The sequence below is a fragment of the Chiloscyllium plagiosum genome, unplaced genomic scaffold, assembly GCF_037043375.1.
Source record: "Chiloscyllium plagiosum isolate Xiang-an unplaced genomic scaffold, Cpla_swu_hap1 HiC_scaffold_11, whole genome shotgun sequence".
NCBI lineage: Eukaryota > Metazoa > Chordata > Chondrichthyes > Orectolobiformes > Hemiscylliidae > Chiloscyllium > Chiloscyllium plagiosum.
In genome coordinates, this window is record NW_028270149.1 from 55,715,281 (window position 1) to 55,729,128 (window position 13,848).

The following is a 13,848-nucleotide window of genomic DNA, read 5'->3' on the forward strand; positions in this document are numbered from 1 at the left end:
TTAGAAGACTAAAGATTTGCACAATTATTACAACAGTCAACAGAAATCAAATGAGTAACTAATCATATGTATTTCAATCTGGTCTTGTGGCACAGTCGTAGCATTCTACATCGAAGTCACAGAGATGGAGTCCAACAGCCTGACTTGATGGCAACAGAAGGTGCATTCACAATGTGGCTAAACAGGTTGTCACTGTAAATACTTCCAATACACCAATGGTATGTGATAAGAACATAAGAGTCTCCAGATCAGCTAGAACCATGTGGTAGCTGCAGCACAACAGCTTCCCCAGATTAGATTAGATTCCCTACAGTGTGGAAACAGGCCCTTCGGCCCATTAAAAGCATTAATGCGCAGGTTCTTGCCATGAGTTGCACTCTGTGGTAAAAGTCCTCCTAGGTTCAATGGATGACGAGACAAAGATAGACAGAGTTGATGATCCTGCTAAATAGTGCTAGTGCAGAGTCCTTCATGCTGCTTAACACTTGCTCAGCTGTGTCAGGCTAACAGAGGGCATTGGCTGGTGTATAAAACTATCAAATGGTTCTGCTTGTATTGACATGTGACAATAATGTTTGCTTTACAAACATTAGTTAACATCTTCACCAGTAGGAGGTCCAATGTGATTGATGTGGCAAGTGAGACTGCATGCAGTGGGTATCATTTTTGTCGCAAAATGGCAATTATAGCAACAAATAATTGTTACGACCGATCTCAATTTCATGCCTAAAGCCATTTACTGCAGCTTATGTCTTGTCATTTTGTATGCAACTGAATTTCTGTCGCTTGGAATAAAATTCATTGATCAGTAACAGTGTGTGTCCCATAATTTTCAGTTAACATTAAGATTTAATAATCAGAGCTGTCAGTACACAGAATAATAAAGTACATCCTTGTATGAGGATGCGTTCAGTTATGTCAAAGAATAATAAATAACTCTCAATCATTGATAAATTGTAGGGATTGTTTTGACTCCAAAACAAACACATGTTTCGACTTTCTTATGATGATGGAATCTCTGTGTACTAAATGAGATCTCATCACACTCTCTGTGATCGTCTTTGTACATTATTGTACCTGCACTGATCTCTCAAATTCATAGGAAAGTAACAATCTTCATAAAAGATGAAAAGTACCGCTTTACTGCAGCAAGTTGTGCCCTTCTGGAGTTGGGTGTACTACAGAAGAGTGCATCCTGCTGCAGGACAAAAATTCAGTCCAACAGTAAAATACAACTAATCCATGGAATAAAATTAGCACCCAGGCCATTCAAATTAAGAAAATACAGTTTTTCAACAGAGTTTACAAAATTTTAAAGCTCAATTTCCATGGAAGTTACAACACAACAGTGATATCAGAGAGCGAGTCATCAAGTCTCTTCTAGTAAAAAAATGCTATGCAATATTCCTACAAATATCTCAGCTGCCATTTTGTCGCACTGATAAAAATAAAACTTGCCACAATAGTGGGCAGCACGGTGGCACAGTGGTTAGCACTGCTGCCTCACACCGCCAGAGACCCGGGTTCAATTCCTGCTTCAGGCGACTGTCTGTGTGGAGTTTGCACGTTCTCCCTGGTGTCTGCGTGGGTTTCCTCCGGGTGCTCTGGTTTCCTCCCACAGTCCAAAAATGTGGGGGTTAGGTGAATTGGCCATGCTAAATTGCCTGTAGTTTTAGATATAGGGGTAAATGTAGGGGAATGGGTCTGGTTGGGTTGCTCTTCGGAGGGTCGGTGTGGACTTGTTGGGCCGAAAGGCCCGTTTCCACACTGTAAGTAATCTAATCTAATCAAAAATTTTGTATGATGAGACTTATCATAAAAATCTTGTCAAATTATTCAAGTTATCTTCACAATGTCTTCCTAAATTGATGTTCCCACCAGCCTGTGTTTGTTGTGCACAGTCTGTTAGTTACATTTCCTGGTCCTTTTAAGATTCACATACACCGCACATTTTCATACCTGAAAGGAAATTTTGTACAGCCTATTGGATTAGATTTGTGTGTGGTCTTGCACGCACACAGCTGAGAAGGAACATTGCTGTCGAGTCTTCAAAAACAAAATACACCACTTTGGAGCACCTGAGAGCATTTTTTGCATAATAAAAGGTACTCTATAAACACTTCTTTAATAAATATTGTTACAATGAAAATATTAGAACTAAAAACAATTATATTTTGTTTCTGTGATGTGACAAGGGAACGTTCTGATGAGATAGAATTGTAAAGAAATGATGGTATGAAGGGGAAAACCAAGATGTCTCAAACACTACAAACATACAAGATCTAACAGATACATGCAACATAAATGCAAATTTATATTACTTCACTTATATTTAACCAATACTTACACTTTCTTTCATGTGAACTCTTTCTAATGCATCCCAAATGTGCAAATCAGTGTACTGATTGTAGGGATCAAGGTTTGTCCTGAAATAAACACAGAAACAACAAAATTATTCATAATGTGGATTTATTGTTAATATAGCTGTCATGTTACCACAGGATCTAGACTTCAGATAAATGAAGATTTTTCTCATATATGGTATCATCAATACTACCAATCTTGGCATAATATGTCAGGAACTCTCCTTAGTCAAGCTAGATACATACCTGACTGTCCCAACAAACAGCACAGGCTCCTGTGGAATAATGGATAGCTTCTTTCTCAGGTCATCCAATCCAATATCCCTAATCTTCACGCCATCTATTGTAATAGATCCATTGCAAATTTCTACCAGTCTGAATAAAGTCACTCCTAGGGATGATTTCCCTGTATATAAAACATGGTATATGGGATCAATTAATAATTTGTTACCATTCATCATCTTCTTGCAAGTGGCTTTCCATTCATAAAATAATTTAACCACCATTTAATGTACTCCAGTTAAAAGGAATATCTCTTGAAGTTCTAAATTGGAGAAAGGCCAATTTTGACGGCATTAGGCAAGAACTTTCAAAAGCTGATTGGAGACAGGTGTTTGCAGGTAAAGGGACGGCAGGAAAATGGGAAGCCTTCAGAAATGGGATAACGAGAGTCCAGAGAAAGTATATTCCTCTTAGGGTGAAAGGAAATGCTGGTAGGTATAGGGAATGCTGGATGACTAAAGAAATTGAGGCATTGGTTAAGAAAAAGAAGCATATGTCAGGTATAGATTAGATTAGATTACATTAGATTACATTACAGTGTGGAAACAGGCCCTTCGGCCCAACAAGTCCACACCGCCCCGCCGAAGCGCAACCCACCCATATCCCTACATTTACCCCTTATTACCTAACACTACGGGCAATTTAGCATGGCCAATTCACCTGACCTGCACATCTTTGGACTGTGGGAGGAAACCGGAGCATCCGGAGGAAACCCACGCAGACACGGGGAGAATGTGCAAACTCCACACAGTCAGTCGCCTGAGGCGGGAATTGAACCCAGGTCTCTGGAGCTGTGAGGCAGCAGTGCTAACCACTGTGCTACCGTGCTGCCCACAAGAAAGGCATTTAGAAAGGCAAGGACTGATTAGGGATAGTCAACATGGTTTTATACATGGGAAATCACGTCTCACAAACTTGATTGAGTTTTCGGAAGAAGTAACAAAGAGGATTGATGAGGGCAGAGCAGTAGATGTTATCTATATGGACTTCACTAAGGTGTTCGACAAGGTTCCCCATGGGAGACTGGTGAGCAAGGTTAGATCTCATGGAATACAGGGAGAATGAGGCATTTGGTTACAGAACTGTCTCAAAGGTAGAAGATAGAGCATGGTGGTGGAGAGTTGGTTTTCAGACAGCAAGGGAGCAGTTAAGTGGCTTGTTTTAAAGTGTAATTTTACTTCTTCTTTATAAATCTACAATAGTAAACACAGTGGGGATTTTTGATGACATTTTTTCATTGAGATCTGTCTCTTGATTAAACTTTAAAAATATAAAAACATAGCTACTAAGCTAGCCTGGAGCAGTGTTTTCAGAGCAGTAAGAGTGTACTATTTTCTGGGTCTGTAGATTGTTTAGTTGCAAAGATGGAGGAAAATCGACGTTTCAGGCAAAAGCCCTTCATCAGGAAAGAGGCTGGGATCATCGGGAGTGGGGAGATAAATGGGAAGCGGATGGGGCTGGGGACAAGGTAGCTGAGAGTGCAATTTTGGGGGTATAGATGATAGGTTGGAGAGGAAGGTGATGTAGATAGGTGGGAAGAAAGATGGACAGATGGGACAGGTCATGAGAACGGTGCTGAGCTGGAAGGTTAGAGCTGGGGTAAGGTGGCGGGAGAGGAAATGAGGAAACATGTGAAATCCACATTGATGCCCTGGGGTTGGAGGGTCCCGAGGTGGAAGATGAGGCATTCTTCCTCTAGGTGTCGGGTAGTAAGGGAGTGGTGATGGAGGAGGCCCAGACCTGCATTTCCTCAGCAGAGTGGGAGGGGGAGTTGAAGTGTTCGGCCATGGGATGGTGGGGTTGGTTGGTGCGGGGAACCCGGAGATGTTCTCTGAAGCTCTCTGCGAGTATGCGTCCTGTCTCCACAATGTAGGTGATACTTTGATGGATGTGGAAAGCTCCTTTGGGTTTTGCAATTCCTGCGGTGGCTGGGGAAGCTGCCAGGAGGGGAGAGTGGGTTGTTGGGGGGGGGTGTGGATCTTCCCCTGCCACCGCAGGAATCGTAAAACTTGCGCCCGCACTTCCCCCCTCACCTCCGTCCAAGGTCTCAAAGGAGCCTTCCACATCCATCAAAGTTTCACCTGCACTTCCACACATCATTTACTGTATCTGTTGCTCCCGATGTGGCCTCCTCTATATTTCAAGGATGTTACCAGGGCTGGAGATAGAGGCTGAATAGACTGGGGCATATTTCTTGGAGTGTCGGAGGCTGAGGGGCGACCTTATAGAGGCTATAAAATCATAAGGGGCATGGATAGGGTAAATAAACAAGATCTTTTCTCAGGAGTGGAGGAGTCCAAAACTAGAAGGCATAGATTTAAGGTGAGAGGGAAAAAATTAAAAAGAGATCTAAGGGGCAACATTTTCACACAGAGGGTGGTGCGTGTGTGGAATGAGGTGTCAGAGGAAGTGGTAGAGGCTGGTACATTTACGACATTTAAAAGGCATCTGGATGGACACATGAATAAGAAAGGTTTAGAGGGATGTGGACCAAATGCTATCTTTGAAACTATTAAGTAAAGCTATGAATGGAGCAGGAACATAAATTTCACATTGCAGGATCTGTCTTTTTACTTATTCAGAGGAAGTGGTGTTCAACTAGCTGAGTGAACCTTTATTGCCTTTTCCTAGTTGTCCTTGAGAAGGTGGTGGTGAGCTGCCTTTTTGAAACACTGAAATCCATTTGGCATTAGTAATGCAGTTCACAATGTAATTGGGAGTTCCAGGATTTTGAATCAGTGACACTGAATAAATAACAATATTTTTCTAAGTCAGGATGGGGAGTGGTTTGGAGACAAAAACTGCAGGAGATGATATTTCTGTGCATCTGCTATCCTCCTCCTCCTACAGAGACGATAGGAGCAGGAGTACGCCATTTGACCCCTTCAGCCTGCTCCACAATTCAATATGATGAATGGTCGATCATTGAACTTAATATCCTAAACCTACCCTCCTTGTGTCCCTTTATCCTTTTAGCCAAAAGAACCATATTTACTTTCTTCTTGAAAACACAATATTTTGGCAGGAACTACTTTCTTTGGCTCGAAATTCCACAGACTCATGACTCACTGGGTGAAATAATTTCTCCTCATTTCAGTCCTAAAAGGTTTACCCCTAACCCTTATGAACCCTAGTTCTGGATCCCGCCAAAATAAGGAACATCCATCCTTCCTGCATCCAACCCTTCTAGTCCTGTTAGAATTTACATGCTTCAATGAGATTCCACCACACCCCTCCACCCCAATTCTTCTCTGCTGCAGTGAATATAAATCTGACCCAATCTCTCCTCATCTATCAGTCCTGCTATCCCAGGGAATCAATTTGCTTAACCTTTCCCTGTACTCCCTCTATAACGACAGCATCCTTCCTCAAATAAGGAGAGCAAAACTGCACACAATATTCCAGGTATGGTCTCACCAATACCCTCTATGATTGAACTAAGACATTGAAGGCCAACAAAGAGTTCTCTTCTTTACTGCTTGCTTATTTTCAGTGACTAGTGCACATGGACACCCAATCTCACTGAACATTCTCCTCTCTCAATTTATAGCCACTCAAATAATATCTGCCTTCTCATTTTTGCTACCGAAATGGATAATCTCACAATTGTCCATCCACATTATACTGCATCTTCCATGAATTTGACCATTTAATCAGTTTGTCCAAGTCACACTGCAACATTCTCCACACAACTCATCCTTTCTCACAATTTTGTTCATTTGCAAATTTTTCAGTATTCATGGAACCAGGGTTGCAGACACGTGTGGACACTGCAAACTACAAGTTCCCCTCAGAGCCACTCATCCTTCTGACTGGGAACAGTAAAGCTGTTCCTTCAGTGTGGGTATAAAATATTACGTCTACCTCAGAAGAGTAATTCAGGCAGATCCCAATTTAAAATATTTAGAATTGGTCCGAGGCCTAACGAACCTCAAACACTCAAAATCTTTGCCTTCACGTTGGAAACAGATTCTTTATTTGGTAACATTAGATATTTTACTTATGGTAATTTGTTCAGGGCCACAATCTTGATATTGTTTCAGATAAATTAAGCACATTCAACATTCTTCAAAATAAATCATAAATTGTGGAAAAAGAGATATACCCGATCCTGTTCTTCCAACAATTCCAATTTTTTCCCGAGGTTTAATAGTAAATGTAACTTTCTTCAGCACAACTGGTAAGGTATCACGGTAACACATTTCCACTTCCTCAAACTGGATTTGTCCTTCCTGAGGCCAATCAGGGGGAGGTGCTGTCTCTGGAATATGTGACGGTGCTTCAGATTCCAAATTCTAAATGTGATACAGAACTCATTAACGTTACAATACCAAATTCTAACAGTAACATATTAATGGAACAATAAAGAGGTTTGCTCAGAAAAGATGCTATGTTGCATTTTTTTTGTGATATCACAAACTGGGCAATGCTATATTCTTCTCGAAGTTATTATAATCAGTTTATAGATACAAAATAAAAACAAGGGCGCACAAGGTTGAATTTGAATGTATCTCTATTTTTCTCTCCAGGTGCTGCATTTGCTGTTTTTATTTAACACAAAGGAGGAAGAATACAATCAAACACTAAAAATTTTCCAAGGTTATGTTCCACTTCAGTCAAATGTAATTCCATGTTAAATTAGTCAGATGATTAATCATTTCTCACAGATTTCTAATTGGTGTATGTGGATTATTGTCTGTGAAAGAAATCCTGACACTACTTCATGAGGTAAAGAATTAGGAAGTGTGGTTATTTCACAGTTTTAAGGTAATATCAAGGGATAAAATGTCTAAGAGACAGGCAGCTAATGATTAAGGAATACTATCACTATGATCATCAAGAAGTGAAATTTGGTAGCTCTTCCAACATTCAAACAGCAAGAAGCATGAAAGTTAGAACAGGACCTGATATTCTGGGCAGGATCTTTCTGGTTTTGGATTAACTTCAAAAGGAGGGGTTTCCAGGGGAAAAAAAAGGCTATGACCTACAAAGCTGGGGAAGCCTGCTTATCTTCTAACAATTGGGCATCTGATGGAACTGGAAGCAAAAGCAAAGAGGTGGCTCTCAGATTAGGTCCAGCTTCATGTCATATCGAGATTAGTGTAGATCGAGCGATCACCCCAAAATGACAACCTGCAGTGGAGATGGTCAGTGGTACTGACATTGCAATAGTAATCCTGAGACCTAAGTAATGTTCTAGGGACCCAGGGTTAAATCCCACCACACCAGATGGTGCAACTAGAATTTGATCAGGTCAGGAAGATGAGATCACAGACAGAGTGAATATATAATTCAGGGAATTCAGAAGCAATGTGGGAACAGAACTGGTGAATCTTTATTTTCTTTATCGATTTAAAATAAATTCAGTAGTCCAATGAAAAAGTTAATGACGTAGCTGACTCAATGACACATATCAGTCAATCACTTTGAAATAACTCAATAGAAGCCTGTATCCCATCACCTTGTTACCCCATAATAATATGCAGTTCTCTACTGTGATCTGGCCTCTCTGGTTCCAAAAAGATTTCAATTCTGGTTATGACACAAATAACTTCTTGGTTTTCCCATCACCACCAGCTATTTCAGTTTTGCCAAGGCCACAAACCTCTAGCAGGAGATGTAAATTTCCGGCAGGAGTTTGTGACCTGTTATTGTTACAAATTTACATCCATAAAGGTATTGGTGGAACTTCCTGACTCCAAATATGACTGCCAAACTTGCTTCTCTATCTGGGCATAGTTATGCTCTGCATTAGCCAGAGTCCTAGATGCATGTTATTCAGTATTCCTCTCCTTTGGGCCACCTATGAGTTAATATTACCCCTATGCCATACAAGAAAGCATTGCACATCAATATCCAATCTTGCTTGGGATCATAGTGCGCCAACACTTTTGAGGATGAAATCTGTTTCTAAAAACTATTGCGACCATTTCCTAGGCTGACATTTTTCTACGTTGATGCAAAGGTGCTAGGATGGAGGTCAGGCTATGCATGAACTTTCTGTAATAATTCACCAGCCCAAGGAAAGACCTATGCTCTGGTACAGATGTGGGAGCCAGGGAAATGTTAGATTATCCTCATTTTATCATCCAGTGGGTGTACCCTGGTCTTGCCAACTCTGTAGCCCAAGTAGGTCACTTAGGGTACCTGGGACACACATTTTTCCCTTCTAAGGCATACATCTGCCTGGCAAAATGTCTAAGGAAATGTTCAAGTTCTAAGTGCTCATTTTTAGTCTTCCCTGTCTTTAGCATGGCATCAAGGTAAATAGCAACCTGAGGTAGATGTTGTAAAATGTTCTCCATTATCTGCTAAAAAAATTCATTTGCATACCCCAAATGGCAGTCTGTTATATTAGTACAATAATATAATTAGTACAATAATTATAGTTACGGGTGTTAATTGTAGCATACTTCCTGGATTCCTCATAGAACTGCAATTGCAAGTTCACATGGCTAATGTCCAGCTTCGCAAAGGATAGTCTCTCTGCCAGCTTTGTATGTAAATCCTCTATGGGAGGGATTAGGTATTAGTCCAGTTACAAAAAAGAGGTTTACTATTTGTTTAAAATCCCCACAAAGGTGAACTGACACTTTAGGCTTCACAATCGGTAAGACCAGTGCTGCCCATCTGCAAACTGGATAGGGTTTATCTTCCTTCACTTTCCAGCCTTCTGGTTTCTACCTCTACTTTTGCCCCCCAGGCAAATGGCGCTGGGCAGGCCTTGCAGAATCATGGAATTGCTTCCTGGTCAACATAAAGGTGGCCTTATCTCCTTTGATAATCTTTAGGTCTTCCTGAAAAACTTGAAGGTATTTAATTAGAACTTCACTCAGGCAGCCATTTTCTGATCGAAAAATAGAGCCAATCTAGGTCAATCTTTCTGAACCAGTTTTGCCTCATCAAGCTTGACCGCAAACCTATTACTGCAGTCAGTGTTAACTGAACCAGTTGCTTCTCATAAGAGACTGGAACCAAAGTTGTACTCTCGATCTGTAAAAGCTCCCCAGTCTAGCTGAGTTCTTGTGCAAACTTAACGGTTGGAGTCCAGAGTAAATTTTGTTCAAAGTTGGTCCTAGGATCACTGAAACAGCTACACCAGTATCAAACTCCATTAGAACCAAGGGACCATTTAACTAGATTGGTTAAGTGGTTGGTGGATTCTGATTTGGATGTTGCTAAAAAAATTAACTGATCCAAACCAGATGTAGTTGGATTTTCAAGGGTGTGCACTCTCCTGGATATTGCTCTGTGTTCTCCTACTCAATTTAGATCTCTTGGGACTCGTTTGCTGTCTGTGTCTGCACAGCAGCAACCACCAAGGCTTGCTGGCCCTGATCCTGAAGAAAATTGTAACCGTTTAGCTGAGGCTTGGCTTTTCTTGGGGGGCGCCGGGGAGTGGGGAGGGGGGTGCGGTTTGCTGTGGTTGACCTACAGTCCCTTTATTCAGAACATGTCCTGAGTGCAATTGCCTTCATCCAAGTGATGTTCCCCAAGTTCAGTCGAGGGTATCTATTTCTACCAAAATACTCTACAACTCATGCTCCAGTTTCCATATTTTCTAATGACAAAGCCAGTTGTCGTGCTGGTTTGAAGTCCAGTTGGACTTCAGCTAGTAGGTGCTTTTACATGGTTAGATCATTAGTCCCACATACCAAACCAACAAACCGTGTCTCAACATCTCATTAAGGGTTAAACCAACATCACATGCTTCTGCCCTGGTTCTCAAATTGCTCGAGTAAAACCAATAACATTTCAGAATTAGAGGCATCTTGGGATAGTATTTCTTAACGAAATCCATCAACTCTTGAAATGTTTTAGTATCACGCCTTTGGGAAATTTATGTTCCGAATAACCAAAAACATCTGCGGGTGCACAAGCTGCCAGGAGAATTACTTGTGCTTTTCAGCTGCCATTTGCCTAGAAAAAAAACACATTCCTTCTACATACTGGGCCCAGTCTTAAATGGCAGGATTGAATAAGTCAAGCTTCGCAGACAACAGCGAGATGCCAGAAATGCTTACCCAATTTCAAAGATGACTGTTGTGAGTGTGCTTTACTCTCATCGCCACTGAAATAGGAGGCCAGTCCTGTCAACAAGTCACCTTTTATTTACACGTGGGAAGTCCTTGACACCGATCCAGCTCCCTCTGAGCATGCTCTCAGAGCGAACGTGATGAGATGACAACTTCTTAAGTTTTAATAGTGATCACAACTCCTTAAGTTTTAAGATAGCTATGAATAAGGATGTGTCAGGACCTTGTGGGAACGTACTAAATTGTACTAAATTACATCAGTGTTAGGCAGGAGCTAGCAAGTATTAATAGGAGGAGCTGTTATTGGGCAAGCCTAACTTTGACATGCAGGAGTTGTTTAAAGACCTATTGATCAGAGCTCAGGACCAGCATGTTCCAGTAAGGAGGAAGGACAAGAATGGCAAGGCAAGGGACACTTGCATAACGAGGTAGGCTGTGAATTTAGTCAAAAGAGAAAAAGCATATATAAGGTTTAGGAATCAAAGGTCGGACAGGACCCTTAAGTAATATAAAGAAAGCAGGAAATAAACCAAGCAGGGTATCAGGAGAGCAAGAAGGGGCCACTAAATTACCTTGGCAAGTAGGGCTAAAGAGAATCCGAAGGCATTCTATACATTCATTAAAACAGAAGAATAACTCGGGAGAATGTAGGACCCCTCAAGGATAAAGGAGGAAACTTGTGCTTGGAGGGAGAGGATGTGGACGAGATCCTAAACCAATATATTGTGTCAGTATTCATCCGGGAGAAGGATTCGGAGGATAATGAGATTACTGTGGAACATGCTAATATGCTAAGGCATTTTGAGAAAAAGAAAGAAGTGGTGTTGGGTCTCTTGGAGAGCATTAGGGTAAATAAGTCCCTACAGCCCGATTGTATTAACCCTAGGTTATTGACAGAAGCAACAGAGGAGGTTGCTGGGGCCTTGACTAAGATCTTTGTATCCTCACTAGCCATTGGAAAGGTCCCAGAGGACTAGTGAGTAGCTAATGTTCTCTGTTCAAGAAGAGAAATAGGGATCATTCAGGAAACCATAGACCAGTGGTTGGAAAGCTATTGGAGACAATTCTTAGGGATAGGATTTATGTGCATTTAGAAAAGCATGGGCTAATTAGGGTAAGTAAGCATGGTTTTGTGTAGAGTAGGTCATGTCTTACTAGCTTGACTGAATTTTTTGAGGATGTGATGAAGGTAATCGATGAGAGTAGAGCAGTGGATGTTGTACACGTGGAGTTTAGTAAGGCTTTTGACAAGGTCCCTCATGGTAGGCTTATCCAGAAGATTAAAATGCCTGGGATCCATGGTGAATTGGCCACTTGGATTCAGAACTGGCTTGCGCATAGAAGCAAAGGTAGTGGTGGAAGTGTGTTTCTCTGGCCGGAAGTACGTGACTAGTAGTATTCTGCAGGGATCCATTCGAGGACCTCTGTTATTTATGATGCATATAAATGACTTGGATGAAAATGTCAATGGGTGGGTTAGTAAGCTTACAGACAATATGAAGATCCATAGAGTTGTGGATAGTGTAGAACTTTGTCAAAGGATATGGCGGGATATAGATCAGTTGCAGATATGGGCAGAGAAATAGGCTTCCAAATTCCCTGAACTGTATACTTGCATTTTGGAAGTGATCTTTCTTGGCCATACAAAGCTTTATTATCGTGCACTTTCAACAGGCCCTTTCTTAAATAGAGCTGAGGTGACCACATCAGTTAAGCTTCAATAGTATTTAAAACCTGTTAAAGCCCTATTCATGTTTCAGGTGTGTAGTGACTGCAGTGAGTCAGACATCATAGAACATAGAACAGTACAGGAACTAACTGAATTGCAAGCAAACTGGTACAATGTCAACAAAGTTAAAGAGGTAAACACATGGCTCAAAGATTGGAGCAGGAGAATTGGGTTTGAATTCATGGGACCTTGGCACCAGTACTGGGGAAGGAGGGAGCTGTTTCAATTAGACAGGCTCCACCTGAATGATGTTGGGACCAGAGTCCCAGTGAATCGCATAACTAAAGTTGTGGATAGGGCTTTAAATTAAATAGTGACTGTCAGGTAGGTTCAGTTGCAGGGAACATTATAGAAAAATTGAAAGAGGAAAAGGCTCAGCAGAGGTTACTAAAGTTTCCAGAACAAGTGATAGAACAGAAGAGTATGAAAAGGGTCATGAATCTAACTTCAGGCACAGCAGATGAGGGGATAACTATGAGAAAGGGGGCAGTCAATGCAGGACTGACAGTGTTGTACTTGAATGCATGAAGTATGTGAAATAAGATAAATGAGCTTATAGAATAGATTAATATTGGCAGATAGATTTTTGTGCATATCCCAAAAATGTGGCTGCTACGGGATCAGGGCTAGGAACTATATATCCAAGGATACGCATTATTTCAAAGGCAGACAAATGGGCAGAGGGGGAGGGTTGCTTAGTTAATAAGAAATGAAATTAAATCAACTGCAAGAAGTGTTTTTGAGTCAGAAGGTGTAGAATCTGTGATGGCAGAGTTGAGAAACTGTGAAGCAAGAAAGACCTTGTTGGGAGTTGTGTACAGGCCTCCTAGTCAGAATGTGGGGAAGAAAGTAAATTGGGAGATAGAAAATGCACTTAACAAAAGCGCTATGACAATAATCATGGGGGACTTCAACATGCAGGTGGACTGGGAAAATCAGATTGGAAAGTGTGAGGTTATTCACTTTGGTCGGAAGATTAGAGGTGTAAACAATATTCAAAAGGGGGAATGACTTCAGAAATCTGAAGCACAAAGGGTACAAGCAGTTCAGGTGCAGTGTCAGTTAGGAAGGCAAATGCATTGTTAGCATTTATTTCAAGAGGGATAGAATACAAAAGCAGAGATGTATTGCTGAGGATGTACAAGGCTCTGGAATTTTGAATTTTGAATAATTTTGGTTATAGACTCAGTCAAGTAAAAACTATGTGAAAGACCAAAGAGTTCAAGAACGTATATATGAAGACGTCAGTGAAAAAGTAACAACAGGCAAAAAGTTATTGCAACTGGCATCAGGAAAGCTTGATGGCAACATTTTGTAGTGTCTATGATGATGAATTGATAATGATGACTGATTGTCTCATTAAGGCAGGATTCATAGTTTTTAATAAAGCTCTTTCAGTCAAACTTTCCGAATAATTGTCCCACATCTTAGATTTACA

General features: G+C 41.0%; 1 protein-coding gene across 6 annotated transcripts in view; it reads right to left on the reverse strand.

Moving 5' to 3' along the window:
• The window catches only part of LOC122557198 (ATP-binding cassette sub-family C member 5-like), a 190,985-nt gene that overhangs the window by 8,495 nt on the left and 168,642 nt on the right, over positions 1-13,848 (reverse strand). For all 6 annotated transcript variants that reach the window (XM_087992076.1, XM_087992080.1, XM_087992077.1 and 3 more), the window contains 3 exons: positions 6,751-6,940; positions 2,610-2,769; positions 2,348-2,426 (listed from right to left, as the gene is read on the reverse strand). In XM_087992076.1, coding sequence (XP_087848202.1) covers positions 2,348-2,426; positions 2,610-2,769; positions 6,751-6,940 — 429 coding nt within the window. The remainder of the gene's footprint in view (positions 1-2,347; positions 2,427-2,609; positions 2,770-6,750; positions 6,941-13,848) is intronic.